Source organism: Rattus norvegicus, chromosome X (assembly GCF_036323735.1).
Source record: "Rattus norvegicus strain BN/NHsdMcwi chromosome X, GRCr8, whole genome shotgun sequence".
NCBI classification, from domain to species: Eukaryota; Metazoa; Chordata; class Mammalia; order Rodentia; family Muridae; genus Rattus; species Rattus norvegicus.
This window is the reverse complement of record NC_086039.1, coordinates 75,865,479-75,891,674: the sequence shown is the minus strand read 5'-3', so window position 1 is coordinate 75,891,674 and position 26,196 is coordinate 75,865,479. Positions and strand designations below refer to the sequence as shown.

Here is a 26,196-nt window from a genome sequence, read left to right as displayed (position 1 = left end):
GCTTCACTCCTTCTTTAAAAGGGGAACAAGAATACCCTTGGCAGGGAAGAGAGAGGCAAAGATTAAAACAGAGACTGAAGGAACACCCATTCAGAGCCTGCCCCACATGTGGCCCATACATATACAGCCACCCAATTAGACAAGATGGATGAAGCAAAGAAGTGCAGGCCGACAGGAGCCAGATGTAGATCACTCCTGAGAGACACAGCCAGAATACAGCAAACACAGAGGCGAATGCCAGCAGCAAACCACTGAACTGAGAATAGGACCCCCGTTTAAGGAACCAGAGAAAGAACTGGAAGAGCTTAAAGGGGCTCGAGACCCCATATGTACAACAATGCCAAGCAACCAGAACTTCCAGGGACTAAGCCACTACCTAAAGACTATACATGGACTGACCGTGGACTCTGACCTCATAGGTAGCAATGAATATCCTAGTAAGAGCACCAGTGGAAGGGGAAGCCCTGGGTCCTGCTAAGACTGAACCCCCAGTGAACTAGATTGTTTGGGGGGAGGGCGGCAATGGGGGGAGGTTGGGGAGGGGAACACCCATAAAGAAGGGGAGCGGGGAGGGGGATGTTTGCCCGGAAACCGGGAAAGGGAATAACACTCGAAATGTATATAAGAAATACTCAAGTTAATAAAAAAAAAAGAAAAAGAAAAAGAATAAAAAAATAAAAATCTTTCTCTTAAAAAAAAAAAACATTAAGCTGGGATGCAGTATGGTGCTGGAGCGGTATCTGAGAGCTTACATCTGATCCACAAACATGAGGCAAAAAAGCTAACTGGAGTAGGCTTTTGAAACCTTAAAATTGGATAGCCAGTGCTTACTGACAAAAGCCTAGTTAGTATAGCTGACTCCTGAGAGGCTCTGCTAGAGCCGGACCAATACAGAGGCAGATGTACACAGCTAAACATTGGACTGAGTGCTGGGACCCCAATGGGGGAAGTTAGGGCTAGGACAGTAGGAGCTGAAGGAGTTTGCATCCCCATAGGAAAAACAACAATATCAAACAACTAGACACCTCCCCAAATTCCCAGGGACTAAATCACCAACAAAAGAGTACACAGGGGGTACCCATGGGTCCATCTGGATATGTAACAGGAGATTGCCTTATTTGGCCTCTCTAGGAGGAGAGCCCTTTGGTTCTGTAAAGACTTGGTGACCTAGGATAGGGGAATGCTAGGCCACTGAGGCAGGAGTGGGTGGGCAGGTGGGGGAGCACCCTATAGAGGCAGGGGGGAGGGAGAAGGGGATAAGGGAGTTTGTGGAGGGGAAACTGGGAAGAGAGATAACATTTGAAATGTAAATAAAATAACCAATAAAAAAGAATAATAAATTATTATAATGACAAAAAATATTGGATAGCCAAATCAACATAAATTATAACACACACACACACACACACACACAGAGAGAGAGAGAGAGAGAGAGAGAGAGAGAACAGACAGACAGACACAGAGACAGAGAGACAAACATGAGAAAACCAAGGTAACCTATTATAAAAGATTATAACTCCTTAGCTACTCAATTCTAAGGTAGTGAAATGAGTAAAATGTCAGATAAACATTCAAATGCTTATTAGTAAAGTGATTAATTACCTCAAAGATGTCACAAACAAAGTGATGGAGAAATCAAGTTGTTACTAACTTGGAAACTTCCTCCCGGTAGGTTCAATTTCATGGTACCAAAAGGGACTATGTGGACTGTCAACAGACTTACCCACCTATAGATGCTGTGAACTACAATAAAGACCAATGTGACAAGCTATGCCTATGGATGCAATAGTGGAATGGATATTGTGGGGCAATCTTCCACTTTCTAATTAGATTTAAGATTCATTCCACAGAAGTAAAAGTATTCCTGGTATCATAAATCTAGACAAGAACCCATGGATGGGAGCTTACAGACTCTAGGGATGAACCTACTATTATCATTTTGCTAAATAGACATAATATCAAATTGCAATATAAAATAATATCTCTATATTCACAGATTAGTGTAGTTCTAAGACCTCATCAGAGAAGCACACTTGTATAGTGGATGGTGGTTAACACAGAAACCCATAATCTGGGTACAGAGAATAAGTGTCAGTGCAGTGTTTGTCCAAACTGTACAATTATATTAGCCCTCACAATGCCTCAAGTCAGGGACCATCAAGAAAGAAAGGGCATGATTATAAATCCCTGGTGTCAGAGAGGACCCGGGCAAAACAGTGCCTTCTAGACATGACAGGACTGTTTTTTCATGGACTATACAAGATCAAGACAGTTAACATTCTAGAATGGAGGGTGGACTATTTATTTATGATATCTAGGGAAGGGAAAGTTAATTTTTTAAAGGTACATATGGTCTCATGCCCAGAAATATATGGTCAGAACAAATTGGACTCAATAACTTGTTAAAAAACATAAGGACATAATGATGGGGAGATGAGGAGGTATAGGTGGAGCTAGGAGTGAAATTGGTGTATGATATGATCAAAATATGTAGCAAAACTCTCAAGGAATTGGTATTTAAAAAAACTCAAAATCAAGATGCTAGCAAGTGAGTCAAAGCACTTATTGTTTTTGTAGGAGATCAGGGTTCATTTCCTAGCACCTACATGGCCACTCTCAACTATCTATACCTCTGGCTCAAGGGTGTCTAACAACCTCTTTTGACTTTCATGGGCACAGGCATGTATGTGGTATACACTTATACAAGCCCATGGAATGGCATTACCCAAATTTAAGGTGGATCTTCTCACCTTCATTAACCCAATCTAGATAGCCCAGAAGCTTGTCTGCTAGGTGATTCTAGACTCTGTCATGTTGACAACCAATATTAAGGATCACAACACTAAAGAAAGAAACTGTAGAAGACTAGATCAGTTCTCATGATCATGGATTGACAGAATATTGTTGAGAGGATCTACAGATTAATCATATCCCTATTCAGAATCTCAATGAAAAATTTCACAAAATTAGAAATAACAATCCAAAAACTTATGTGGAAAAACAATAGATAATAATAGCTAAGTTAATCCTTAGGGGAAATAAAACATGCTGGGAATATCACAATACCTAACCTCAAATTATATTACAGAGTCATAGTAACAAAACTAGCACATTACTGGTACAAACACTGGCTTAGGCCAATGGAATAGAATATAGAACCCAGAAATAAATTGGCAGTTACAGTTGCCTAATCAAGTTTTGAGAAAGGTGTCAAAACATACATTGAAAGAATAGACAGCTGTTTCAACATATGGTACTCGAAAAACTAGGTATCCACATATGAAATTAGGTCCATATTAAAAAAATCAATTTGGGATGGAGCAGAGACCTTAAATATAAGACTTGAAATTATGTAAGTACTAGAGGAGGTAATAGATCAACTCCATTAAGATTTAGGCATAGGCAAAGACTATATGAGAAGGAATAAGCAGCACAAAACTAATCCCAAGAGCAACAAACGAGAATGCCTGCAGTTAAAAAGCTTCTGCATAAACCAGGAGGTGGTGTATGCATTTAATCTCAGCACACTGCAAGTGGAGGGTAGTAGATCTCTGTGAGCTTTAGGCCAGCCTGGTCTGTAAAGTGAGTGAGTTCCAGGACAGCCAGGGCTACCTAGAAAAATCCACCCCACACACACATAAGCGCGCGCGCACACACACACACACACACACACACACACACACACACACACACAAACAAGCTTCTAAATAGCAAAGGAAAAAAATCATCACAGTTCATTGACAACCTACAGAATGGGAGAAAAATCTTTACAAACTGTACATCAAGATTAATATCTAGAATATATAAAGAAAGGTAAACTTTAAATGTCAAAAATACATCTAACAATAAATGTGCTAATGAACCGAGTAGTCAGTTCTCAAAAGAAAATAAATGGCCAATGCATACCTGAATAAAAATGTTGAAGTTTTTTTTTACCCACCCTAAAAACTGTTTTGATATTCCATCCCATGGCAATCAGAATTCCTAGAAAGAAAACGAATGATAATAAGTGCTAATAAGATGTAGTAAAACAGGAATCCTTATGCTTCTGGTGGGAAAGTAAAGCAGAGCACCACTGTCAAAGTCAGGAGAGAAGCATTTCAAAGGCAAAAAGACAACAAAAAAACAAACAAACAAAAACTACAGATAGGACCACCCTGTAACCTAGCCATACCACTCTTGGGTATCTCACTGAAGGAAGTTAAGTCAAATTGCCACAAAGGTATTTGCATACCCATGTTCATTTTTGCATTATTCCCAATAGCTACAAAATGGAAGAAGCCTTGATGTCCATCCAGAGAAATGTAGAAAAACAGAATGTGCTGCGTGCACACAATAGAATTCCTCTCAGCCATGAAATAAATGGACTTAGGACATATGCAAGAAAATGGATAGAACTGAATATTTTTAGGTTATGTGAAGTACTTAAGCCTCAGAAAGACATATATCTTCTCTTCTACTATTGGGGGAGGGGGAGAGAATGCACAGGCGCGTTAAACTCAGGGGATAAAGGAGGGAATGGTGATCAAGAAGAACCAAGTTGGCAGCAAATGTATGGATGAAAATTTCATAATGAAGCCCATCTCTTTGTCTGCTTAAAAGTTGAACTTTAAAAATTAATAAAATTGAAATATAAATGTTTTTTAGAGCAGACGTAGTATTTCAGTATCTCAGTCTGCTTTCTGTCATTGTAATAAAATACTTAAAGTATGGTAGTTTACAAACCAAAGAGGTTGATTTGTCTCACAGCTTTGGAGATAAAAATAACAAGATCAAGAAGACCCATCCAGGTAATCCTTGGTAACTTGGTAACAAATCACATCTAGTCATCATTACTAGTAAGCATGAAGAGGAAAAAGCATTTTGAGGGCTCAGGAACTACATATCAGTATTAGAGGATGAGGATGAATTCATTTTCATTAACAATGAAACTTCATCAACTTCATCTGATTCAGCAGCTATAATGAAAGTAACAAACCTGGTTGAGTTTACGATAACAGTGTCCTTTTCATAGATCTGTTTCTTGCTTGGATTATTATTATTATTATTATTATTATTATTATTATTATTATTATTATTATTAAGTTGTGTTTGGTGATCAAGTGTCCCTACCTTTTGGAGCTTGCAGGAACTAGAGTCTCTCTCTCTACACACACACACACACACACACACACACACACACACACACACACACACATATATGTGTATGTGTGTGTGTGTGTGTATACAAAAAGGAATAGCCTTGTCCATTTTGAGATTAACAGCAAAATTTTGAAAGACAAGTTTAATTGTCATCAAATCATCTAAGCCATTATGGTGTTGGTAATAACTGAAATAACTCCAAGAAAGTCAATATTATTTTGATTTATAATTTCTCAGGTAGAGGCAACTCTAGTGGCTTTTTGCTTGACTTTCTCTACTATAATAAATAGGCCTTTCTCTGTACATCATGCCACTAACATGAGAATTCTGCAAGATATTGAGTATATCTATTGCAGTTATATATTCTATAACAGAGGATATAATGGAAAAAATGAATCTGGCAAGACATTAGACCCACTCTAAAGTGAGCTGAGCTCTACTGATCCTTTAACTCCTAAATCCACCATACCCTGACTGATGTATATCAGTGATGTTTTGGATATCCTAAAATTAGTGTCATGTCAGACCCACTACCTAACAATCCTTCAAAACTCTATTTCCCATTTCTCAATGTATAGTCACCCTAGTAAACAAAGTCCTGGGGGCTTTTTGACTTGTAAGATGATTGACAATACAATTTTAGGCATGTCCCCTTACTCAAGGACATATAGCCTCCACTTAATTCAAGTGCAACTAGTCTGAAAAAGGGCCTTAGCTGAGTAAATTGGAGAGTTGTGTTTCTCTGTTGTGATTATGTACCCTAGGCTAACATGAGACTTAACCGTGTAGCCCAGGCTAACCTCAACTCATGATTCTCCTATTTCAGCTTCCTGAGTTCTATGACTACAGGCATATACTACCATACACAAACTATTTCTCCTGCTGCTGCTGCCTCATCTTCCTTTGCCTTCTTCTCATTTTCTTGCCATTGCAGTCATATAGACTTGGCCTAGAACTCTTAAACATATGAAGATCAAGTTAGCATTTAATAATCTTTCCATATATTGTTTTCTATTTATTTTCATAATAATTGATGGACTAAAAGTATAGATTTCTGACACTTTGCATCAGACTATTCTGAGGGTTTCTTTGACTCAAATGCACATTATTGTAATTATAGTCCTCTTAACTTTGATGTTATATGGTACTCTATTGTTCTATTGCATTTGAGAATTCCTCTATGACAGACAATAGTTACCATTATAACTCTTGGCCTACAAAAAGAAACCACAAAGTTCTTCAAGAAAATTTGCCATAGAGGATAGGAAATTATTTAATGTTTACTTAAAATTACATTTACTGTATGAGTTGATATAAATATTAGGTAATTTGTCACTTGAGGTGACAATACTTTCACTCCAAATCATAGACCATGTAGTCTTCTAACAAAGACCACAGTGTCAAGCAAGGCAAATCTCTTCCTAAATTTTTCAGGAGAATCCAAGACAACCCTCCCAAAATATAGACTTATAGCCAGTGCCCTTTGTTATCTTCCAGGAAAATAAAGTTAAGATGCTATTGGTGAAGAAACCACATACTTTAGAGAGAGTACTTGGAGAAATCAAACTGGTTCTGACATGAAGCCTCCTTTCCGAGGCCTAACTCTCATAGCATGGAAATAAGCCATCCCAGCTGCCTAGAAGGAAAAGCAATCAACAGTCTTATCCAATTGTAATGCCTAAGCACCACAACAATAACCAGTACAGCAGATATTTAAAAAGGTGAAATAGTAATGCTTAAATCCTAAGGTAACCAACAGGCACCTGATTGGACTTAAAGCCTTTTGAATAGTAGGAATTCGTGCCATGGCTAATGAGGTCATGGAAGCTCAGGGAGAACCTACTATTATCACTTTTGTTAAATCACTATAATTTCAAACTAAATGTTTAAATATTTATACTTATATCAACAGAAAATTGTAGTGTCTCCCCATCAAAGAGGCTTTCTTGGGAGGGAGTGGGATAGGACACTGGAAGTGAGAATGGAAATAAGGGGTGTGGGGAATCTCTGGGGCCTATCTGCAGACCTGAGATGAGGGAGGCTGTGGGGTATCTATGGGGATGACCCTAGGTGAGACTCTTAGCAGTGCGGGATAGGGAGACTGAAGTGGCTATTCCTCATAGGCAGGCAGGACTTCCAGTGGAAGGAGGGGACTTCAACCCACCCACAAACCTTCAACCTGAAATGTGCACAAGATGTGCACGGTAAGAATGGAGCAGAGACTGAAAGAAGGCCAACCAATGACCGGTCCAACTTAAGATCCATCCCACGGGAGAAATCCAACCCCTGGGACTATTAATGATATTCTGCTATGCTTTCAGATAGTAACCCAGCATTAAGTCTCCTGAGAGGCCACATTGCAGTGGCTAGAAACAGATGCAGAGAACTATAGCCAAATAGGCAGAGCTTGGGGAGTCTTGTGGAAGAGTGTGGGAAAGGATCGAGGTAGCTGGAGAGGTCAAGGACACCAGAAGACCTACAGAGTCAATTAATCTGGGCCTATGACCACTCACTGAGACCGAAGCACAAACCAAAGAGTATGCACGGGCCCCTTAGACATCTGTAGTAGATATGCATCTTGTTCTTCATGTGGGTCCACTGACAATTAGAGGGGTGCTGTCTCTGACTCTGTTGCCTGTGATTGGATATCCTTCCCACACCTGGACTATCTGGTCGGGCCTCAGTGGGAGAGGATGAGCTTAGTCCTTCTGGGACTAGATGTCCCAGGACAGGGTGGTTCCGGCGGGGGTCGGGGGAGCTTCCCCTTCTCAGAGGAGAAGGGGAGTGGTTAAAAGGAGAAAGGTATTACAAAGGCAGGACTGGGAGGAGAGGAAGAAGCAGGACAATTGAGATGTTATGTGAATAAAAGATGATGTTGAGATGTTGTTCCATCCAGCAACAGCAATAGCAGACAGAGACCATTAAACATTTGGGCCACAACAGCCCAAAACGCAGTTAACAACTGACTGTCAAATGTCTCTCCCACTTAATACATTATAACACAAACCCTAAACTCAGGGCACAAGGAACCATAGTGGGTGAGGGGACAGAAAGTGTTTAAGAGCCAGAGACCAGGACATCTGCTTTAAGACAGGAACTTCTTTTAAAAAAAAATTAAAGAGAAAGAACACCAAACTATGGGGGTGGGGTAAGGAAAAGGGAACGGATCTGCAAAGCATTGCAGTGAAGGGAAGAGGTGAATATAGTCAAAGCACGGTGTGTGAAATTCTCCAAGAGACAATGAAATGAATTATTATAGAATTGATGTTGGTGATCTTCTAATAAATCTATTTTTCATGCTCAAAGTATGAGAATGTGTGCTCATCACTGACACTCCACTTTTTCTAAGTACATTGGACCTAATCCAATGCTATGCCCTCCTTATGCTTCTGCTCCACCCTTAATATCCATTACCAAACAGTTCACTCATTTCCATCTGTGAAATTGGAAAAACCACAGTTCTTCTGGTTCTTAACAAACATCCTTATGTAACACACCTCACCCTTTAGTGCTTGCTGGGACTTGATTCTAATTGTATAGCCAGAAATAACTGAGGAATAGCCAGGTAGGCCCCAGGAACAAACTTGAGAGATGCAAAGCAGTCTTGATAAGAAATTCTGTAATAGTTTCTCTGGCAAAATAGTGTTCTTTGATGAGGCTGCTTCTACTGACAAAAGGAACTTTCCTAATCTTAGGGGTTCGGTGTCCTCAGGTTTATTAACATGTGGCCATTTATCCCTGTGTCAGATTTGAATAACCCCTTCCTTTCCAGTTATATCTTCACTTAACTGCAAAATTCTTCAAGATTAGGTGTTCTAGTTAAGTTGAAACTTGCTCAAAGGATAGCATTTATATTTAGTTTTTCGTTGTGTCAGTTTGGCCACTATAGATAAGAGTCTTTCAGGGGAGATTTGTATGTTTTCAAGTCATTAATGCAGCACTTGAATTTGGAATTAAAAGTCATTAATTCATTCCTTTCTTTTTCCACCTGGCAAAATTGGGAGCAATTGATTGTTCAATCTCTGTAATCTCACTAGTTTTATAAGGTTGATCTAGGGTGCCCATCCAGGTGTAATAGCACTTGGAAGGTAGAGTCAGGAAGATCAGGAGTCAAATGCCAGTCTCAGCTACATAGTGAGTTCAAGTCGTGTTTGTGTGTGTGTGTGTGAGAGAGAGAGAGAGAGAGAGAGAGAGAGAGAGAGAGAGAGAGAGAGGGAGACAGAGAGAGAGAGAGAGAGAGAGAGATGTTTTACACCTCTTCCCACACCACACTATGTGCTATCAGAACCCTTTTTACTACTAGAAATCAATGCTCTTAACCTAGTCACATTCAAGAAGAAACTTCAAAAATCAGAAAACTAATTCAGAGAACTTGAAAGATTACATTTCTTTGGAATGATCCCTAGTAGCAAAAATCAGCTTTGATCAAGGTTCTCCAAAATGAAAAATAAACAAGACATATAGGGTATGAAATTCTTTATTTTTTTTTATTTTTTATTTTTTATTTTTTTTTTTATTAACTTGAGTATTTCTTATATACATTTCGAGTGTTATTCCCTTTCCCGGTTTCCGGGCAAACATCCCCCTCCCCCCTCCCCTTCCTTATGGGTGTTCCCCTCCCAACCCTCCCACCATTGCCGCCCTCCCCCCATAGACTAGTTCACTGGGGGTTCAGTCTTAGCAGGACCCAGGGCTTCCCCTTCCATTGGTGCTCTTACTAGGATATTCATTGCTACCTATGGGGTCAGAGTCCAGGGTCAGTCCATGTATAGTCTTTAGGTAGTGGCTGAGTCCCTGGAAGCTCTGGTTGCTTGGCATTGTTGTACTTTTGGGGTCTGGAGCCCCTTCAAGCTCTTCCAGTTCTTTCTCTGATTCCTTCAATAGGGGACCTATTCTCAGTTCAGTGGTTTGCTGCTGGCATTCGCCTCTGTATTTGCTGTATTCTGGCTGTGTCTCTCAGGAGCGATCTACATCCGGCTCCTGTCGGTCTGCACTTCTTTGCTTCATCCATCTAGTCCAATTGGGTGGCTGTATATGTATGGGCCAAATGTGGGACAGGCTCTGAATGGGTGTTCCTTCAGTCTCTGTTTTAATCTTTGCCTCTCCCTTCCCTGCCAAGGGTATTCTTTTTCCTCATTTAAAGAAGGAGTGAAGCATTCACATTTTGATCATCCGTCTTGAGTTTCGTTTGTTCTAGGGATCTAGGGTAATTCAAGCATTTGGGCTAATAGCCACTTATCAATGAGTGCATACCATGTATGTCTTTCTGTGATTGGGTTAGTTCACTCAGGATGATATTTTCCAGTTCCAACCATTTGCCTACGAATTTCATAAACTCGTTGTTTTTGATAGCTGAGTAGTATTCCATTGTGTAGATGTACCACATTTTCTGTATCCATTCCTCTGTTGAAGGGCATCTGGGTTCTTTCCATTTTCTGGCTATTATAAATAAGGCTGCGATGAACATAGTGGAGCACGTGTCTCTTTTATATGTTGAGGCATCTTTTGGGTATATGCCCAAGAGAGGTATAGCTGGATCCTCAGGCAGTTCAATGTCCAATTTTCTGAGGAACCTCCAGACTGATTTCCAGAATGGTTTTACCAGTCTGCAATCCCACCAACAATGGAGGAGTGTTCCTCTTTCTCCACAACCTCGCCAGCATCTGCTGTCACCTGAGTTTTTGATCTTAGCCATTCTCACTGGTGTGAGGTGAAATCTCAGGGTTGTTTTGATTTGCATTTCCCTTATGACTAAAGATGTTGAACATTTCTTTAGGTGTTTCTCAGCCATTCGGCATTCCTCAGCTGTGAATTCTTTGTTTAGCTCTGAACCCCATTTTTTAATAGGGTTATTTGTTTCCCTGCGGTCTAACTTCTTGAGTTCTTTGTATATTTTGGATATAAGGCCTCTATCTGTTGTAGGGTTGGTAAAGATCTTTTCCCAATCTGTTGGTTGCCGTTGTGTCCTAACCACAGTGTCCTTTGCCTTACAGAAGCTTTGCAGTTTTATGAGATCCCATTTGTCAATTCTTGATCTTAGAGCATAAGCCATTGGTGTTTTGTTCAGGAAATTTTTTCCAGTGCCCATGTGTTCCAGATGCTTACCCAGTTTTTCTTCTATTAGTTTGAGTGTGTCTGGTTTGATGTGGAGGTCCTTGATCCACTTCGACTTAAGCTTTGTACAGGGTGATAAGCATGGATCGATCTGCATTCTTCTACATGTTGCCCTCCAGTTGAACCAGCACCATTTGCTGAAAATGCTATCTTTTTTCCATTGGATGGTTTTGGCTCCTTTGTCAAAAATCAAGTGACCATAGGAGTGTGGGTTCATTTCTGGGTCTTCAATTCTATTCCATTGGTCTATCTGTCTGTCTCTGTACCAATACCATGCAGTTTTTATCACTATTGCTCTGTAATACTGCTTGAGTTCAGGGATAGTGATTCCCCCTGAAGTCCTTTTATTGTTGAGGATAGCTTTAGCTATCCTGGGTTTTTTGTTATTCCAGATGAATTTGCAGATTGTTCTGTCTAACTCTTTGAAGAATTGGATTGGTATTTTGATGGGGATTGCATTGAATCTGTAGATTGCTTTTGGTAAAATGGCCATTTTTACTATATTAATCCTGCCAATCCATGAGCATGGGAGATCTTTCCATCTTCTGAGGTCTTCTTCAATTTCTTTCCTCAGTGTCTTGAAGTTCTTATTGTACAGATCTTTTACTTGCTTGGTTAAAGTCACACCGAGGTACTTTATATTATTTGGGTCTATTATGAAGGGTGTCGTTTCCCTAATTTCTTTCTCGGCTTGTTTCTCTTTTGTATAGAGGAAGGCAACTGATTTATTTGAGTTAATTTTATACCCAGCCACTTTGCTGAAGTTGTTTATCAGCTTTAGTAGTTCTCTGGTGGAACTTTTGGGATCACTTAAATATACTATCATATCATCTGCAAATAGTGATATTTTGACCTCTTCTTTTCCGATCTGTATCCCTTTGATCTCCTTTTGTTGTCTGATTGCTCTGGCTAGAACTTCAAGAACTATATTGAATAAGTAGGGAGAGAGTGGGCAGCCTTGTCTAGTCCCTGATTTTAGTGGGATTGCTTCAAGTTTCTCTCCATTTAGTTTAATGTTAGCAACTGGTTTGCTGTATATGGCTTTTAGTATGTTTAGGTATGGGCCTTGAATTCCTATTCTTTCCAGGACTTTTATCATGAAGGGGTGTTGAATTTTGTCAAATGCTTTCTCAGCATCTAATGAAATGATCATGTGGTTCTGTTCTTTCAGTTTGTTTATATAATGGATCACGTTGATGGTTTTCCGTATATTAAACCATCCCTGCATGCCTGGGATGAAGCCTACTTGATCATGGTGAATGATTGTTTTGATGTGCTCTTGAATTCGGTTTGCCAGAATTTTATTGAGTATTTTTGCGTCGATATTCATAAGGGAAATTGGTCTGAAGTTCTCTTTCTTTGTTGTGTCTTTGTGTGGTTTAGGTATAAGAGTAATTGTAGATTCGTAGAAGGAATTCGGTAGGGCTCCATCTGTTTCAATTTTGTGGAATAGTTTGGATAATATTGGTATGAGGTCTTCTATGAAGGTTTGATAGAATTCTGCACTAAACCCATCTGGACCTGGGCTCTTTTTGGTTGGGAGACCTTTAATGACTGCTTCTATTTCCTTAGGAGTTATGGGGTTGTTTAACTGGTTTATCTGTTCCTGATTTAACTTTGATACCTGGTATCTGTCTAGGAAATTGTCCATTTCCTGAAGATTTTCAAATTTTGTTGAATATAGGTTTTTATAGTAAGATCTGATGATTTTTTGAATTTCCTCTGAATCTGTAGTTATGTCTCCCTTTTCATTTCTGATTTTGTTAATTTGGACGCACTCTCTGTGTCCTCTCGTTAGTCTGGCTAAGGGTTTATCTATCTTGTTGATTTTCTCAAAGAACCAACTTTTGGTCCTGTTGATTCTTTCTATGGTCCTTTTTGTTTCTACTTGGTTGATTTCAGCTCTGAGTTTGATTATTTCCTGCCTTCTACTCCTCCTGGGTGTATTTGCTTCTTTTTGTTCTAGAGCTTTTAGGTGTGCTGTCAAGCTGCTGACATATGCTCTTTCCTGTTTCTTTCTGCAGGCACTCAGCGCTATGAGTTTTCCTCTTAGCACAGCTTTCATTGTGTCCCATAAGTTTGAGTATGTTGTATCTTCATTTTCATTAAATTCTAAAAAGTTTTTAATTTCTTTCTTTATTTCTTCCTTGACCAGGTTATCATTGAGTAGAGCATTGTTCAATTTCCACGTATATGTGGGCGTTCTTCCCTTATTGTTATTGAAGACCAGTTTTAGGCCGTGGTGGTCCGATAGCACGCATGGGATTATTTCTATCTTTCTGTACCTGTTGAGGCCCGTTTTTTGACCAATTATATGGTCAATTTTGGAGAAAGTACCATGAGGAGCTGAGAAGAAGGTATATCCTTTTGCTTTAGGATAGAATGTTCTATAAATATCCGTTAAGTCCATTTGGCTCATGACTTCTCTTAGTCTGTCGACATCACTGTTTAATTTCTGTTTCCATGATCTGTCCATTGATGAGAGTGGGGTGTTGAAATCTCCCACTATTATTGTGTGAGGTGCAATGTGTGTTTTGAGCTTTAGTAAGGTTTCTTTTACGTATGTAGGTGCCCTTGTATTTGGGGCATAGATATTTAGGATTGAGAGTTCATCTTGGTGGATTTTTCCTTTGATGAATATGAAGTGTCCTTCCTTATCTTTTTTGATGACTTTTAGTTGGAAATTGATTTTATTTGATATTAGAATGGCTACTCCAGCTTGCTTCTTCTGACCATTTGCTTGGAAAGTTGTTTTCCAGCCTTTCACTCTGAGGTAGTGTCTGTCTTTGTCTCTGAGGTGTGTTTCCTGTAGGCAGCAGAATGCAGGGTCCTCGTTGCGTATCCAGTTTGTTAATCTATGTCTTTTTATTGGGGAGTTGAGGCCATTGATATTGAGAGATATTAAGGAATAGTGATTATTGTTTCCCTTTATATTCATATTTGGATGTGAGGTTATGTTTGTGTGCTTTCATTCTCTTTGTTTTGTTGCCAAGACGATTAGTTTCTTGCTTCTTCTAGGGTATAGCTTGCCTCCTTATGTTGGGCTTTACCATTTATTATCCTTTGTAGTGCTGGATTTGTAGAAAGATATTGTGTAAATTTGGTTTTGTCATGGAATATCTTGGTTTCTCCATCAATGTTAATTGAGAGTTTTGCTGGATACAGTAACCTGGGCTGGCATTTGTGTTCTCTTAGGGTCTGTATGACATCAGTCCAGGATCTTCTGGCCTTCATAGTTTCTGGCGAGAAGTCTGGTGTGATTCTGATAGGTCTCCCTTTATATGTTACTTGACCTTTTTCCCTTACTGCTTTTAATATTCTTTCTTTATTTTGTGCGTTTGGTGTTTTGACAATTATGTGACGGGAGGTGTTTCTTTTCTGGTCCAATCTATTTGGAGTTCTGTAGGCTTCTTGTATGCCTATGGGTATCTCTTTTTTTAGGTTAGGGAAGTTTTCTTCTATGATTTTGTTGAAGATATTTACTGGTCCTTTGAGCTGGGAGTCTTCACTCTCTTCTATACCTATTATCCTTAGGTTTGATCTTCTCATTGAGTCCTGGATTTCCTGTATGTTTTGGACCAGTAGCTTTTTCCGCTTTACATTATCTTTGACAGTTGAGTCAATGATTTCTATGGAATCTTCTGCTCCTGAGATTCTCTCTTCCATCTCTTGTATTCTGTTGGTGAAGCTTGTATCTACAGCTCCTTGTCTCTTCTTTTGGTTTTCTATATCCAGGGTTGTTTCCATGTGTTCTTTCTTGATTGCTTCTATTTCCATTTTTAATTCCTTCATCTGTTTGATTGTGTTTTCCTGGAATTCTTTCAGGGATTTTTGCCATTCCTCTCTGTAGGCCTCTACTTGTTTATTAATGATTTCCTGTGTTTCCCTAAGTGTGTTCATGTCTTTCTTGAAGTCCTCCAGCATCATGATCAAATATGATTTTGAAACTAGATCTTGCTTTTCTGGTGTGTTTGGATATTCCATGTTTGTTTTGGCGGGAGAATTGGGCTCCGATGATGGCATGCAGTCTTGGTTTCTGTTGCTTGGGTTCCTGCGCTTGCCTCTCGCCATCAGATTATCTCTAGTGTTACTTTGTTCTGCTATTTCTGACAGTGGCTAGACTGACCTATAAGCCTGTGTGTCAGGAGTGCTGTAGACCTGTTTTCCTCTCTTTCAGTCAGTTATGGGGACAGTGTGTTCTGCTTTCCGGCGTGTAGTTTTTCCTCTCTACAGGTCTTCAGCTGTTCCTGTGGGCCTGTGTCTTGAGTTCACCAGGCAGCTTTCTTGCAGCAGAAAATTTGGTCTTACCTGTGGTCCCGAGGCTCAGGTTCGCTCGTGGGGTGCTGCCCAGGGGCTCTCTGCAGCGGCAGCAACCAGGAAGACCTGTGCCGCCCCTTCCGGGAGCTTCAGTGCACCAGGGTTCCAGATGGTCTTTGGCTTTTTCCTCTGGCGTCCGAGATGTGTGTGCAGGGAGCAGTCTCTTCTGGTTTCCCAGGCTTGTCTGCCTCTCTGAAGGTTTAGCTCTCCCTCCCACGGGATTTGGGTGCAGAGAACTGTTTATCCGGTCTGTTTCTTTCAGGTTCCGGCGGTGTCTCAGGCGCAGAAGTCCTGCCGCTCCTGGGCCCTCCCCCACGGGAGCCCAGAGGCCTTATACAGTTTCCTCTTGGGCCAGGGATGTGGGCAGGGGTGAGCAGTGTTGGTGGTCTCTTCCGCTCTGCAGCCTCAGGAGTGCCCACCTGACCAGGCGGTTGGGTCTCTCTCTCACCGGGTCTGGGAGCAGAGAGCTGCTGCGGGCCGGGATCCGCGGGTGTGGGACTTCCGGTAAACACAGACCGTGCCTCCTAGAGAAATTCTGCTTCCGTGTCCCAAGCTCACCAGGCAGCTTTCTTGCAGCAGAAAATTTGGTCTTACCTGTGGTCCAGAGGCTCAGGTTCGCTCGTGGGGTGCTGCCCAGGGGCTCTCTGCAGCGGCAGCAACCAGCTTATTTTTGAAATTATAATATGATTACAGCATTTTTCCACTTCTCCCTCTCTCCAGTCTTTGCCAAATATCCAATTTTTTCATCAATTGTAATTGCAGAAGAGATGATAGAAACAGTCTAAGAGCTAGAGAAAATAAAGTTTGCTATAATATTGTGTCTCCTGATAATGTCAGAAACTTCATCCATGAAGGCTCTCCAACATGCCCATCTAAACATGACCTGAACAAGGATGGCCATAACAAACATGCTAACAGGGATGAAGGAACTCTCACAGGATCCCGAATCTAGACAAAGAACTATAGGCAACTAAGGACTGCTGAGAGCTGGAGAAATAGTCTTCCCCAGGGAAGAGCACACTAATTGGATACCCAATACCAGGTGGTCAGTCCTGAAATCATAGATACATACAAGTAACGCTATACAGACTGAGCAAGCTGTATTTTCTCTTTATTTTTAACTCTCACATGATTTTTCAGAGCTGGAGAGTTCAAATTCTGTGGGGCGGGCCACCAGGCTGGAACATCAGGGACACAGGTGCTGTAGTCTTGATGCTGAAATGTGCAGTGAAAATAAGAGCTTGGAAAGTCAAGTGAGCAGTCTTCAGACAATAGTCCTTTCCCTGGAAAGTCTGCTTTTCATGTTCTCACTGTTTAGATGAAGCCATGTACACTACGGATGTTAATATATTTTCTTAATATTAACAAACTAAAAGCTAATCACAGCTATAAAATACCTTCACAGCATCATAAATGTGACTGTTTGACAAAACAACTGGAGCACTAATCTATCTCACAGTCCCGAAAAACTAACTATACTTGTCTCGGAAATACATTTTATAAAAAAGATACACATTGAAGATTCTCAGAAGAACTCCAATGGGGTAAGTAAGTAATTTCATCAGCCTTATGGCTTCATAAAAGAAACTCATCAATAGCTGAACTTGCCTTTGGATGCCAAGATAGGAGATGTTAAGGCCTTTGACACACTCAAGCTGATAGAGAAAACACTCGATACTTACAACAGCCCAGATGAGTTTAGAAGTGACTGTGGCACATCTAACATTCCTTACGTGGCGTGTCTCTACTGGAAGAAAAGTAATCAGAAAAGCCTCAAGGGTAACACAGCTGAGTAAAAGGGAACTGGCATGTATATTTGCAATTTGGAAGTTCTGCCTCAAGGCTGACTGAAAAGAAGCTGACGATGACTCACTCTCTATGATGCCTTCTGAGACGGCAGAAAGCATGCTGCAGCCAACTAAGATGTCTGCCTGGGCTATGCTACCAATCAACACCGCAGTGGGTTTTCTGGAAACCGAAGGAAATGTCAAGACCAGCATGACATACACACTGGCAAGAGATCCCAGCAGAGTCATGATGATGTTTGGAGAAGGGAGGACTAGATACTGGATGTATTTGAACACCAGGTACCTGCGGAGGTCTTTCATATAGTCTCGATTTTTTAAAATGTGAAGTTGAGCAGGATTCCTGGAGTAAAGTAGAGAAGAAAAATTATATGAGTTTGCATTCAAAACAATGAAAAGCACTTGAAACTATAGTTTTGTTTGGGCAAGGGATTTAATGATGTTAATATATTTCCCATGGTTAGACCCAGTTTCACATGATGTCATCCAGCCATTTAAAAGGCATCTTACTTTTGGTGGCAAATAATGGCAAAGACAAAAATATCTTTTTTTTTCCAGTGCCAGATGTGATAGGCCAGCACTAAGGAAGCAGATCTCTGAGTTTGAGGCCAACCCAGTCTACATAGTGAGTTCCAGGACAGTCAGAGCTCTGTTAGAGGGATCGTTTCTAAAGCAAAACAAAAGAAAACAAAACGGTCTTTTGTCCCTTTCAAAGCTTTCTACATTTAAACTGATGTCTCTAGTAATGTTTGATCTTTCTTTCTGATCACTCAGATTAACCAAAGAATTAGAAGAACTTTCCATGCACAGATAGATTCATATATCAGAATCAAAGGAAAAGAATCTTGGAGCACATGTCTAGTAGGGAAGAATAAGATTCTTCTTGATTAATGCACTAGAAATGAGTGGAAAATATTACACTTATAATTTTTAAGTGAAATTAAGAGAATGAAAGAAAATGTGATTCCTAAATGTCTTCTCCTCCTTTACACAGAAATACTAATTAAAGTTAACAACTGTTTCTTCTATAGCCTCCAAGTAATTCTTCAAATTGGTATCTTTTGAAAGTACCATGCTTAGAACATTCTCACAACTCCTCTGAAATCTCTTCTATGCCTTCTATCATAGCGAACATATTGACATTAACAAAGAGCTTTGAGTGAGGTAAGTATTAAAAGAACAGTGGCATAGTGAATCTCCTCAGAAGGAAATTATTACACATTGACAACGTGTTCTAGTTAGGGTTATCATTGCTGGGATGACACAGCATGATCAAAGCAATTGAGGGAAGAATGATTTATATGGCCTATGCTTTCAAATCACTGTTCATCAAAGGAAGTCATGACAGGACTCAAACAGGGCAGGAACCTGGGCACAGGAGCTGATGCAGTAGCCATGAAGGGATGCTGCTTACTGGCTTGTTCCTTAACGTTTTCTCAGCCTAATTTCATATACAACCCAGGACAAACAAGCCAAGGATAGAACTACTCATACTGGACTGGATCCTCTTCTATCAAAAATAATTAAGAAAATGTCTTATAGGCTAGCCTACAGCCAGATCTTATGGAAGCATTTCTTATTTGAGGTCTCCTCCTCTCAGATGACATTAGTTTATATCAAGTTGGATACAGCACAGTGGATGTCTGGTCAACTTGACACACAAACACTTTCCTGTGAACAAGGATTCTCAACCTGTCAGTCATATCAGGGGTCTTTACAGGGGTCACATATCAAATATCTTGCATATCAGAGATTTACATTACATTTATAATGGTAGCAAAATTGTAGTTATGAAGTAGCAACAACTTTATGGTTGGGGGTCACAGTGATAACAAGGTTGTATGCTATAAAGCCACAAACTTTTGTTTATTGTCCATTCCCAAGACCACATATTAATATAAACACCAGAGTATACATTTTACAAACTTAGAAAGTCGCACAGTCTTATAAATTCAAACACTTTAAAAGTTCAGTCTTTAAAATAATTCCACTTGGGCATATACCCAAAAGAAGCTCTAATATATTACAAGAATATGTACTCCACTATAATTATAGAAGCCTTATTTATAATAGCCAGAAGCTGGAAACAACTCAGATGTCCCTCACCAAAAGAATGGATACAGGAAATATAGTACATTTACACAATTGATTGCTACTCAGTTATTCAAAATGACGACTTCACAAATTTTGCAGGCAAATGGATGGAACTAGAAAATATCATCCTGAGTGAGGTAACCTAGACCCATAAAGGAAATACATAGTATGTACTCACTGATAAGTGGATATTAGCCAAAAAATTCAGAATACCCATGATATAACACCTAGTCCATATGAAGCTTAAAAAGAAGGAATGCCCAAGTGTGGATGCTTCAATTCCATATAGAAGGGAGAACAAAATAATCACAGGAGGCAGAGGGAGGGAGGGACCTGGGTGCAAGGGGGGTGGGAAAGGGGGCAGGATCATATATGGGGGACAACATGGAGAATGAATAAAAATATTACAGCAGTGTGAGGTTGGAGACAGAGGAACCACGAGTAAGCCCCAGACACCAGGGATTAGAAAGGCTCCAAGAACCCAGTGGCGATGACTTTAGCTAACATGCCCAACAGTGGGGAGACAGAAGCTGAAGAGACCATACCCTGTAGATAGTCATGGCCCCCAGTTGAGGGATGGGGCCACCTACCCATCTCAAAATTTTTGACCCAGAATTGTTCCGGTCTAAAGAAAGTACAGGGACTAAAAATGGAACAGAGACTGAAGGAAAGTCCATCCAGAGACCACTTCACCTGAGGATCCATCCCATCTTCAGACAGCAAACACTGACACTATTGCTCATGCCAAGATGTGCTTGCTGACCAAGGAGCCTGGTATAGATGTCCCCTGAGAGGCTCTGCCAGGGCCTGACTAAGACAGATGCAGATACTTGCAGCCAAACATTAGACTGAGCCCTAGGACCCCAATGGAGGAGTTAGGGGAAGGACTGAAGGAACTGAGGGGTATTGCAATCCCATATTATCAACTAACTTGACTCCTCAGAACTCTCAGGGACTGAGCAACTAACCAAGCAGCATACATGGGCTAGTCCGTGGCCCCCACTATATATGGAGTAGAGGACTGCCCTGTTTGGCCTCAGTGTGAGGCGATGTGCTTGGTCCTGTGGAGGTTTGCAGATAGAGGGATAAGGTGAGAGTGGGTGGGTGGGGAACCACCCTTTTTGAGGCCAAGGGGAAGTGGGGTGGGGAGGATCATTGATGGGGGACCAAGAAGGGGGGCAACATTTGAAAGATAAATAAATAAAATAATTAATAAAAGAAAAATAAAGAAAAGTCTAAAGTCTTTTTTAAAACCCAAATTCTCTCAACTGTGGGTTTCTAAAAAATCAAAATAATTTAAATATTTGATTTCAAGAGGGAAGACCCAGACCACAATCACAATCAGATCAAAGTAAAACTAAACCCCAACTTTATAAATCACTCAATTTCTAATATCTGGGATTCTTCTCACAGTCGTCTGGGATCCACACGGCTTTTCTAAACTCCGGCCAGATCTACTCCATACTACTGCAGGTCTTGACAGTCATCCCATGGCATTGGAATCACTGAAATGCTGTAGTCTTCTGCGCCTGGGCTAAACCTTCACCAATATCCTCTTCTGGGCTCTCTTCATGGCACTGGACCTCAATTGTCTCCATGACCACTGCAATCTGAGGCCCCTGCTGCTACTCTAGTTTCACCATCACAAATGTCTTCTCCTGCTGACTCAGGCTGCCACATTTCAGCTGCCCCCTATGACTCCTTTATGCCCTAAAGTCTAGCACCATCTGATTAATTATTACAGTTGACCATGTTTGACTGCCAGTATGAGGGACAACTTTAGCCACCTCTGGAACACAGCTTGTGTGTGTTCACTCTGAGGAATCACTTACTAGAAGACTTCACCTCAATGATGCTAGTCTCTTCTTAATAAGTGACTATTTCTCAGCTCCAGCCAACCAGCATCAATTATCCCAGTAAAGCAAGGGTTCCACTTTAGTGATTCTGCTATCTTGACTCTTCAGCAGCAGCTAGCCAGAGCCACAGATTCATAATTCAAAAGAGTAAATGATCCAGATAGAGTCATTAAGGGATTCTCAAACTTCCCTCTGAAATTTCACAAGCTAGGCCTCCAATTATCGGCATTTCCTTAAACATGCTTATCTTTCAAGATCTTACAAAACAAACTTTTAACACACAATGGATTTTCTAGCCCAGACTTCTAAAGTCCTTCTACAGCCCTCCCAAAAATACACTGTTACATCTGTCACAGCAATACCCCACAATCCTGGTACTGATTTCTGTCTTAGAATTATGATTATGATTATTATTGTTGTTGTTGTTGTAATGAAAACACCATGATCAAAGTAACTTTGAAAGGAAAAGGTTTATGTGGGTTAGCAGTCTTACTTTTCATAACACCTAACATCATCTGGAAGTTATGACAGAGACTAACAAGGCAGAAACCGGGAAACAGGCATTGATGCCATGGTTATGGAGGAGTGCTTCTTAATGGCTTGCTCCTCGTGGCTTACTCAGCCTGCTTTCTTATAAAACCCAAGACCACCATCCCAGGGATAGCACCACCCACAATGGGTTAAGCCCTCCTCAATTAATCAAAAATTAAGGCAATGCCCCCACAGGCTTGCCTACGGCCCAATCTTATGGAGGCATTTTCTTACTTGAAGTTCTCTTCTCTCAGATGATTTTAGTTTATGACAAGTTTACATAAAACTATCCAACACATAGCACAACTCAAATAGTGTTTTCTATATGTGTTAAAACATATTCAAGAGATGATAAATATTGACTCTGATTTAGCAATTTTAGCATAATTTTAGTAGCAAGCAGAGATTAAACTGAAATGTAATTTGGTACAAAATGTAAAGTCGGGGAGTTTTCACTTTAGAGAAAAGTACATAAGAGTATGTCTTTGATAGTGTCTCCAAACTCTAGAATGTAGTTTGATGTGTAAGCTGCTTAAAACTCCTTGTTCTCAAGACAGCATGCCTAAGTGAAAACACCCAAGGGAGACAGAATTTAAAATGCCCAATGGTTCAGAATGCCAATCTGAAGGGTAGTAATTAGCTTCAGGCTATCAGGGCCACTCAGCAGTATTATCTTACCTTTTTGACTTTCCAAGAGACAGAAGACAAACTTTTCAGTTAGATAATTCAAAATTTTAATGTGGACCATGAGCTTAGAACTGCTATTTGGAGCACTCTGTTTTGTTTTTAAGACCATGCTAAGCAAAGATGAACAACCACCTTGCAAGTTGGAACCCTGCAAATACTATCTCTAACAAACAAGGGAACTGTGAGTCACTATGCCTGATGGACATAGCCGAAAATCTACCCTACAGAAACTGCAGCAAAGCAAACTCAGTAATATTTAGAATCATACCTCATAACAACATGGTATGTGTTCCTGTGATGAAAGAATGACATGTTTTGCTTTGTCTTATAAAAGTGATCTTAATTTTAGTGATAAAAAAAGCCAAGGCTCTCATAGGCTAAGAAACTCAACTAAACTCATTTACAACTAAGATAGGAGAGGATTTCTAACATAGTCATGGTACCAGCACACTTGACCAGCAATCGTTTACTCTTTTCATACTAGTTTCTATGATTCAACAGGAACTTGAATTTGGATAGTCTTCATTAATGTGGAGCACAGGTTAGAATGATAATACTCAGAGTTTTTCAAAATGTCAACCTTGGTGTATTTCTTCTTTCTCCACCTTTAAAACCAATCTTTTAAATTCTTCACTATTAAAGTAACCGTGGGGTAATTTTTACAAAGAACTACTGGCAAGTAAGGGATGCTGAGAGTGGGGAAAAGTAATCTTCCACAGCGAGGAGCACACGAATTTTTTATCCAACACCAAATGGTCAGTCCTGAAAACATGCATACAAATAACATTATCCAGACAGAGAAGGTTGAGTTTAGAAATATGGATGTATATACACATATGCAAGCAATAACAATTAATGAAAGAAGAGGTCACAAATTTGAAAGTAAGGGGTATATGAAAGGGTTTGAAGGGAAGGAAAAGAAGAGAGAAATGATGCAATTATACTATACCTCTTCTTTTTAAAGTGGAGGGAAGGAAAAAAGCATGTTAGGTGATTGGCACAGACATATTAAAAGACATGGTTTCCAAGGTGTTTAGGAATGGAACAAAGAGAAAAGCTCTGGGCACAATCTGAATCACTAAAAGAGAAAAAATAATGAATGCAAATAAACTCTCAAGAATATAGCTTTTACTTGTCATTTTGTTCAAAAAGATTTGTGTCACAGAGGCCCATGTTCAGGTCAGGTCTGATATACTATGCCAAGTATGTCCTTTCCATCTAGCCCTTGCTCACTCTTAAACCAGCCTTACTCCAATCATCTTGACAAAAGAAGAGAAAAGAAATGAAAAGAGATAAAGGACTGAACTCTAAGATTGTCCCATATCATCAATAAACAGCAGGGCTAATGTTAGTCTAGTCATCACATTTTCTCCTTTTGTTGACGAGAAAGGGGCCTCTTTCATGAATAATTCTTAAAGAGGACTAGAGCAGGAAACTGAGTCAGGAAAGTGATGTTTAGAATTCTGTAGATGGCCATATCTCCTTATCTGAGTCAGGAGATACCACTTCAAAGACCTTGCATGAGGCAGTACATGCAAGGGCCACGTCACACTGTCTCAGAAGGATGTGAAACACAACAACTCCCAACCACACAGGGGTAGAACTGTGCTCTCTGATTTCTATCAAAAGCAATCTGAATGTGTTTGCCACAGTGAGTGTGGTCAGAGCTCTACAGATGTATGCACACACTCAAACTCATCACACTAAACATGATCATTTTTATAGCAGTCGTGTTTTATTAACGATTTTAAAAGAGAAATGTAAATGCTCTTTTCTTCAAGCAACCTGCCATCTGATCATGTGAACTGGAGTTGATGAATGGGCTCTGTTTACATTGCCAAGCTTAATTATGGGTGCTCACAAAATACAAAGTGCTTATTTATTGTCATTATTATTAGTAAAGGCTAAATAAATCTTTTATGAAGTCAGACTACTTGAACTACTGAAAGTGGAAACTACTACCAGCAGTGGTAGGATTAGCTATGCAGTTTCATTTCCTAACACAGCAAGACAGCCTCTAATCTGTACCAAAGATAGAAATATTTAATACAGATGTAGTAGCTTGTAGTAGTTCAAAATCCAGTAGGAAGAACACAGAGGAGACATGCATATGTACATGCATACATAAATCTGGTAACAAACAATCACACATAGTAAGAGGTACTTAATGAGCACACTGGGTACAACAATTTAAGGCAAAAGCAAAAAACAAAAACTATGTTCACATCTGCTGATAATTTGACTCCATTTTTTTCTTCCAATCCAAACTTATGTATGTTTTTTGACATTATTTATAGACATGCTTAATGCTTCTAGTTAGACACAGTCACAAATACACGCCATACTTACATGATGATGAAGATACACCCCACAAGGGGATGGTGTAGGTAAACAGAACCAGAGCAAACTTTTTGCTTATATTTCTTGTTCTCTGGGCTGCATTTCACGGTAAGCCCCAGGTAAGCTGTTCATCTAATGCCTCTGCCAATGAATTTGCTAGGATGTATTTCACAGGAAATGTCTGAATCACCGCTTTTAATAGTGTGTGTGTGCGCACACGCGTGTGTGTGTGTGTGTGTGTGTGTGTGTGTGTGTGTGTGTGTATGAGAGAGACAAAGAGAAATGGAAAAGTTGATTGTTGATGCTTCTATTTTTTGCAGCAACTCCTTGTTGTAGATTTGAGGAATACAGTCTTCATCAGTCGGAACACCACCTGAAGTTTTGAACAAGTTAAAGCTTGGCATTTTGAAAGAAGGCAGGATATAAGTAATTAAACATACATATGCGAGGTAAATAAAATTGAACTTTAAGGGCAAGTCTGGGTCTTAAGGATGTAATACCCTAAAATTTCCAACTTCTCAGTAATTCCATAAATTGATGCTAAGAAATGCAGAGGGCTTTTTTCTTCATTTTTGTGACTTTTTTTTTTTTACTATGAGCAAGTGTGTGTGTGTGGGGGGGCAGACAGACAGACAAATAGACAGACTAAGACAGAAAAAAAAAGACAGATAATATAGAAGATAGAAGGGGAGAAAAAGGAAGGAAGAAAGAAAAGATGGGAGGGAGGGGAAGAGAAGTGGGGAGGGATACAGACAATAGCCCGGTATTTTCAGTGAGGTTCAGGCATTTTAGTCTGAAGGCAAAGGTTTTTCATACTGAATATTCAAGTAAAAGAAAACTTCAAATTATCCCAGCCCAGCAATGGAGCTTAACAATATTAACTCGTATCTTCACTTGCCATCCACCTTCACATAACATTTAACAAAAACACAGCTGTGCTAAGTACCCAGCAATACCAACAGAGCCAGAAGTACCACTCCCATTTGTGTACTCTTGCCTGCAGACAATTTCAAGTAGATTAAAAAAAAATCTTCACATGCGGAACTCCAGGAGTCAGAAAGACAGCTCAAGAGTTGAGAGAATATACTGCTTTTGAAGAGGGAGTTTTATTCTTAGCATCCATATTGGGCATGTCATAACCGCCTGTAACTCTACTTCCAGGGGTTCTATCACCTTCTTTTGGCCTCTCTGGCCACCTGCATTCACAGGTACATTCTCAGACACATACAGAGAAAATAAAAATATAACTTTTAAATTTTTGTTATGAATATGCTGCTCACATGTATGTGGATGTGCCCCATGTGTGCACA

The 26,196-nt window shown here is 40.0% G+C and overlaps 1 protein-coding gene across 1 annotated transcript; it reads right to left on the bottom strand.

Annotated features, from left to right (window-relative positions):
• Positions 1-14,962: 14,962 nt before the first annotated feature.
• Positions 14,963-25,248, bottom strand: LOC100359656 (rCG38062-like). Its single transcript, XM_017602342.3, has 2 exons — positions 24,896-25,248; positions 14,963-17,721 (listed from the first exon to the last, which is right to left on the bottom strand). Coding segments are annotated over exons 1-2 (681 nt in total). The 5' UTR covers positions 24,898-25,248; the 3' UTR covers positions 14,963-17,042.
• Between the last annotated feature and the right edge of the window lie 948 nt (positions 25,249-26,196).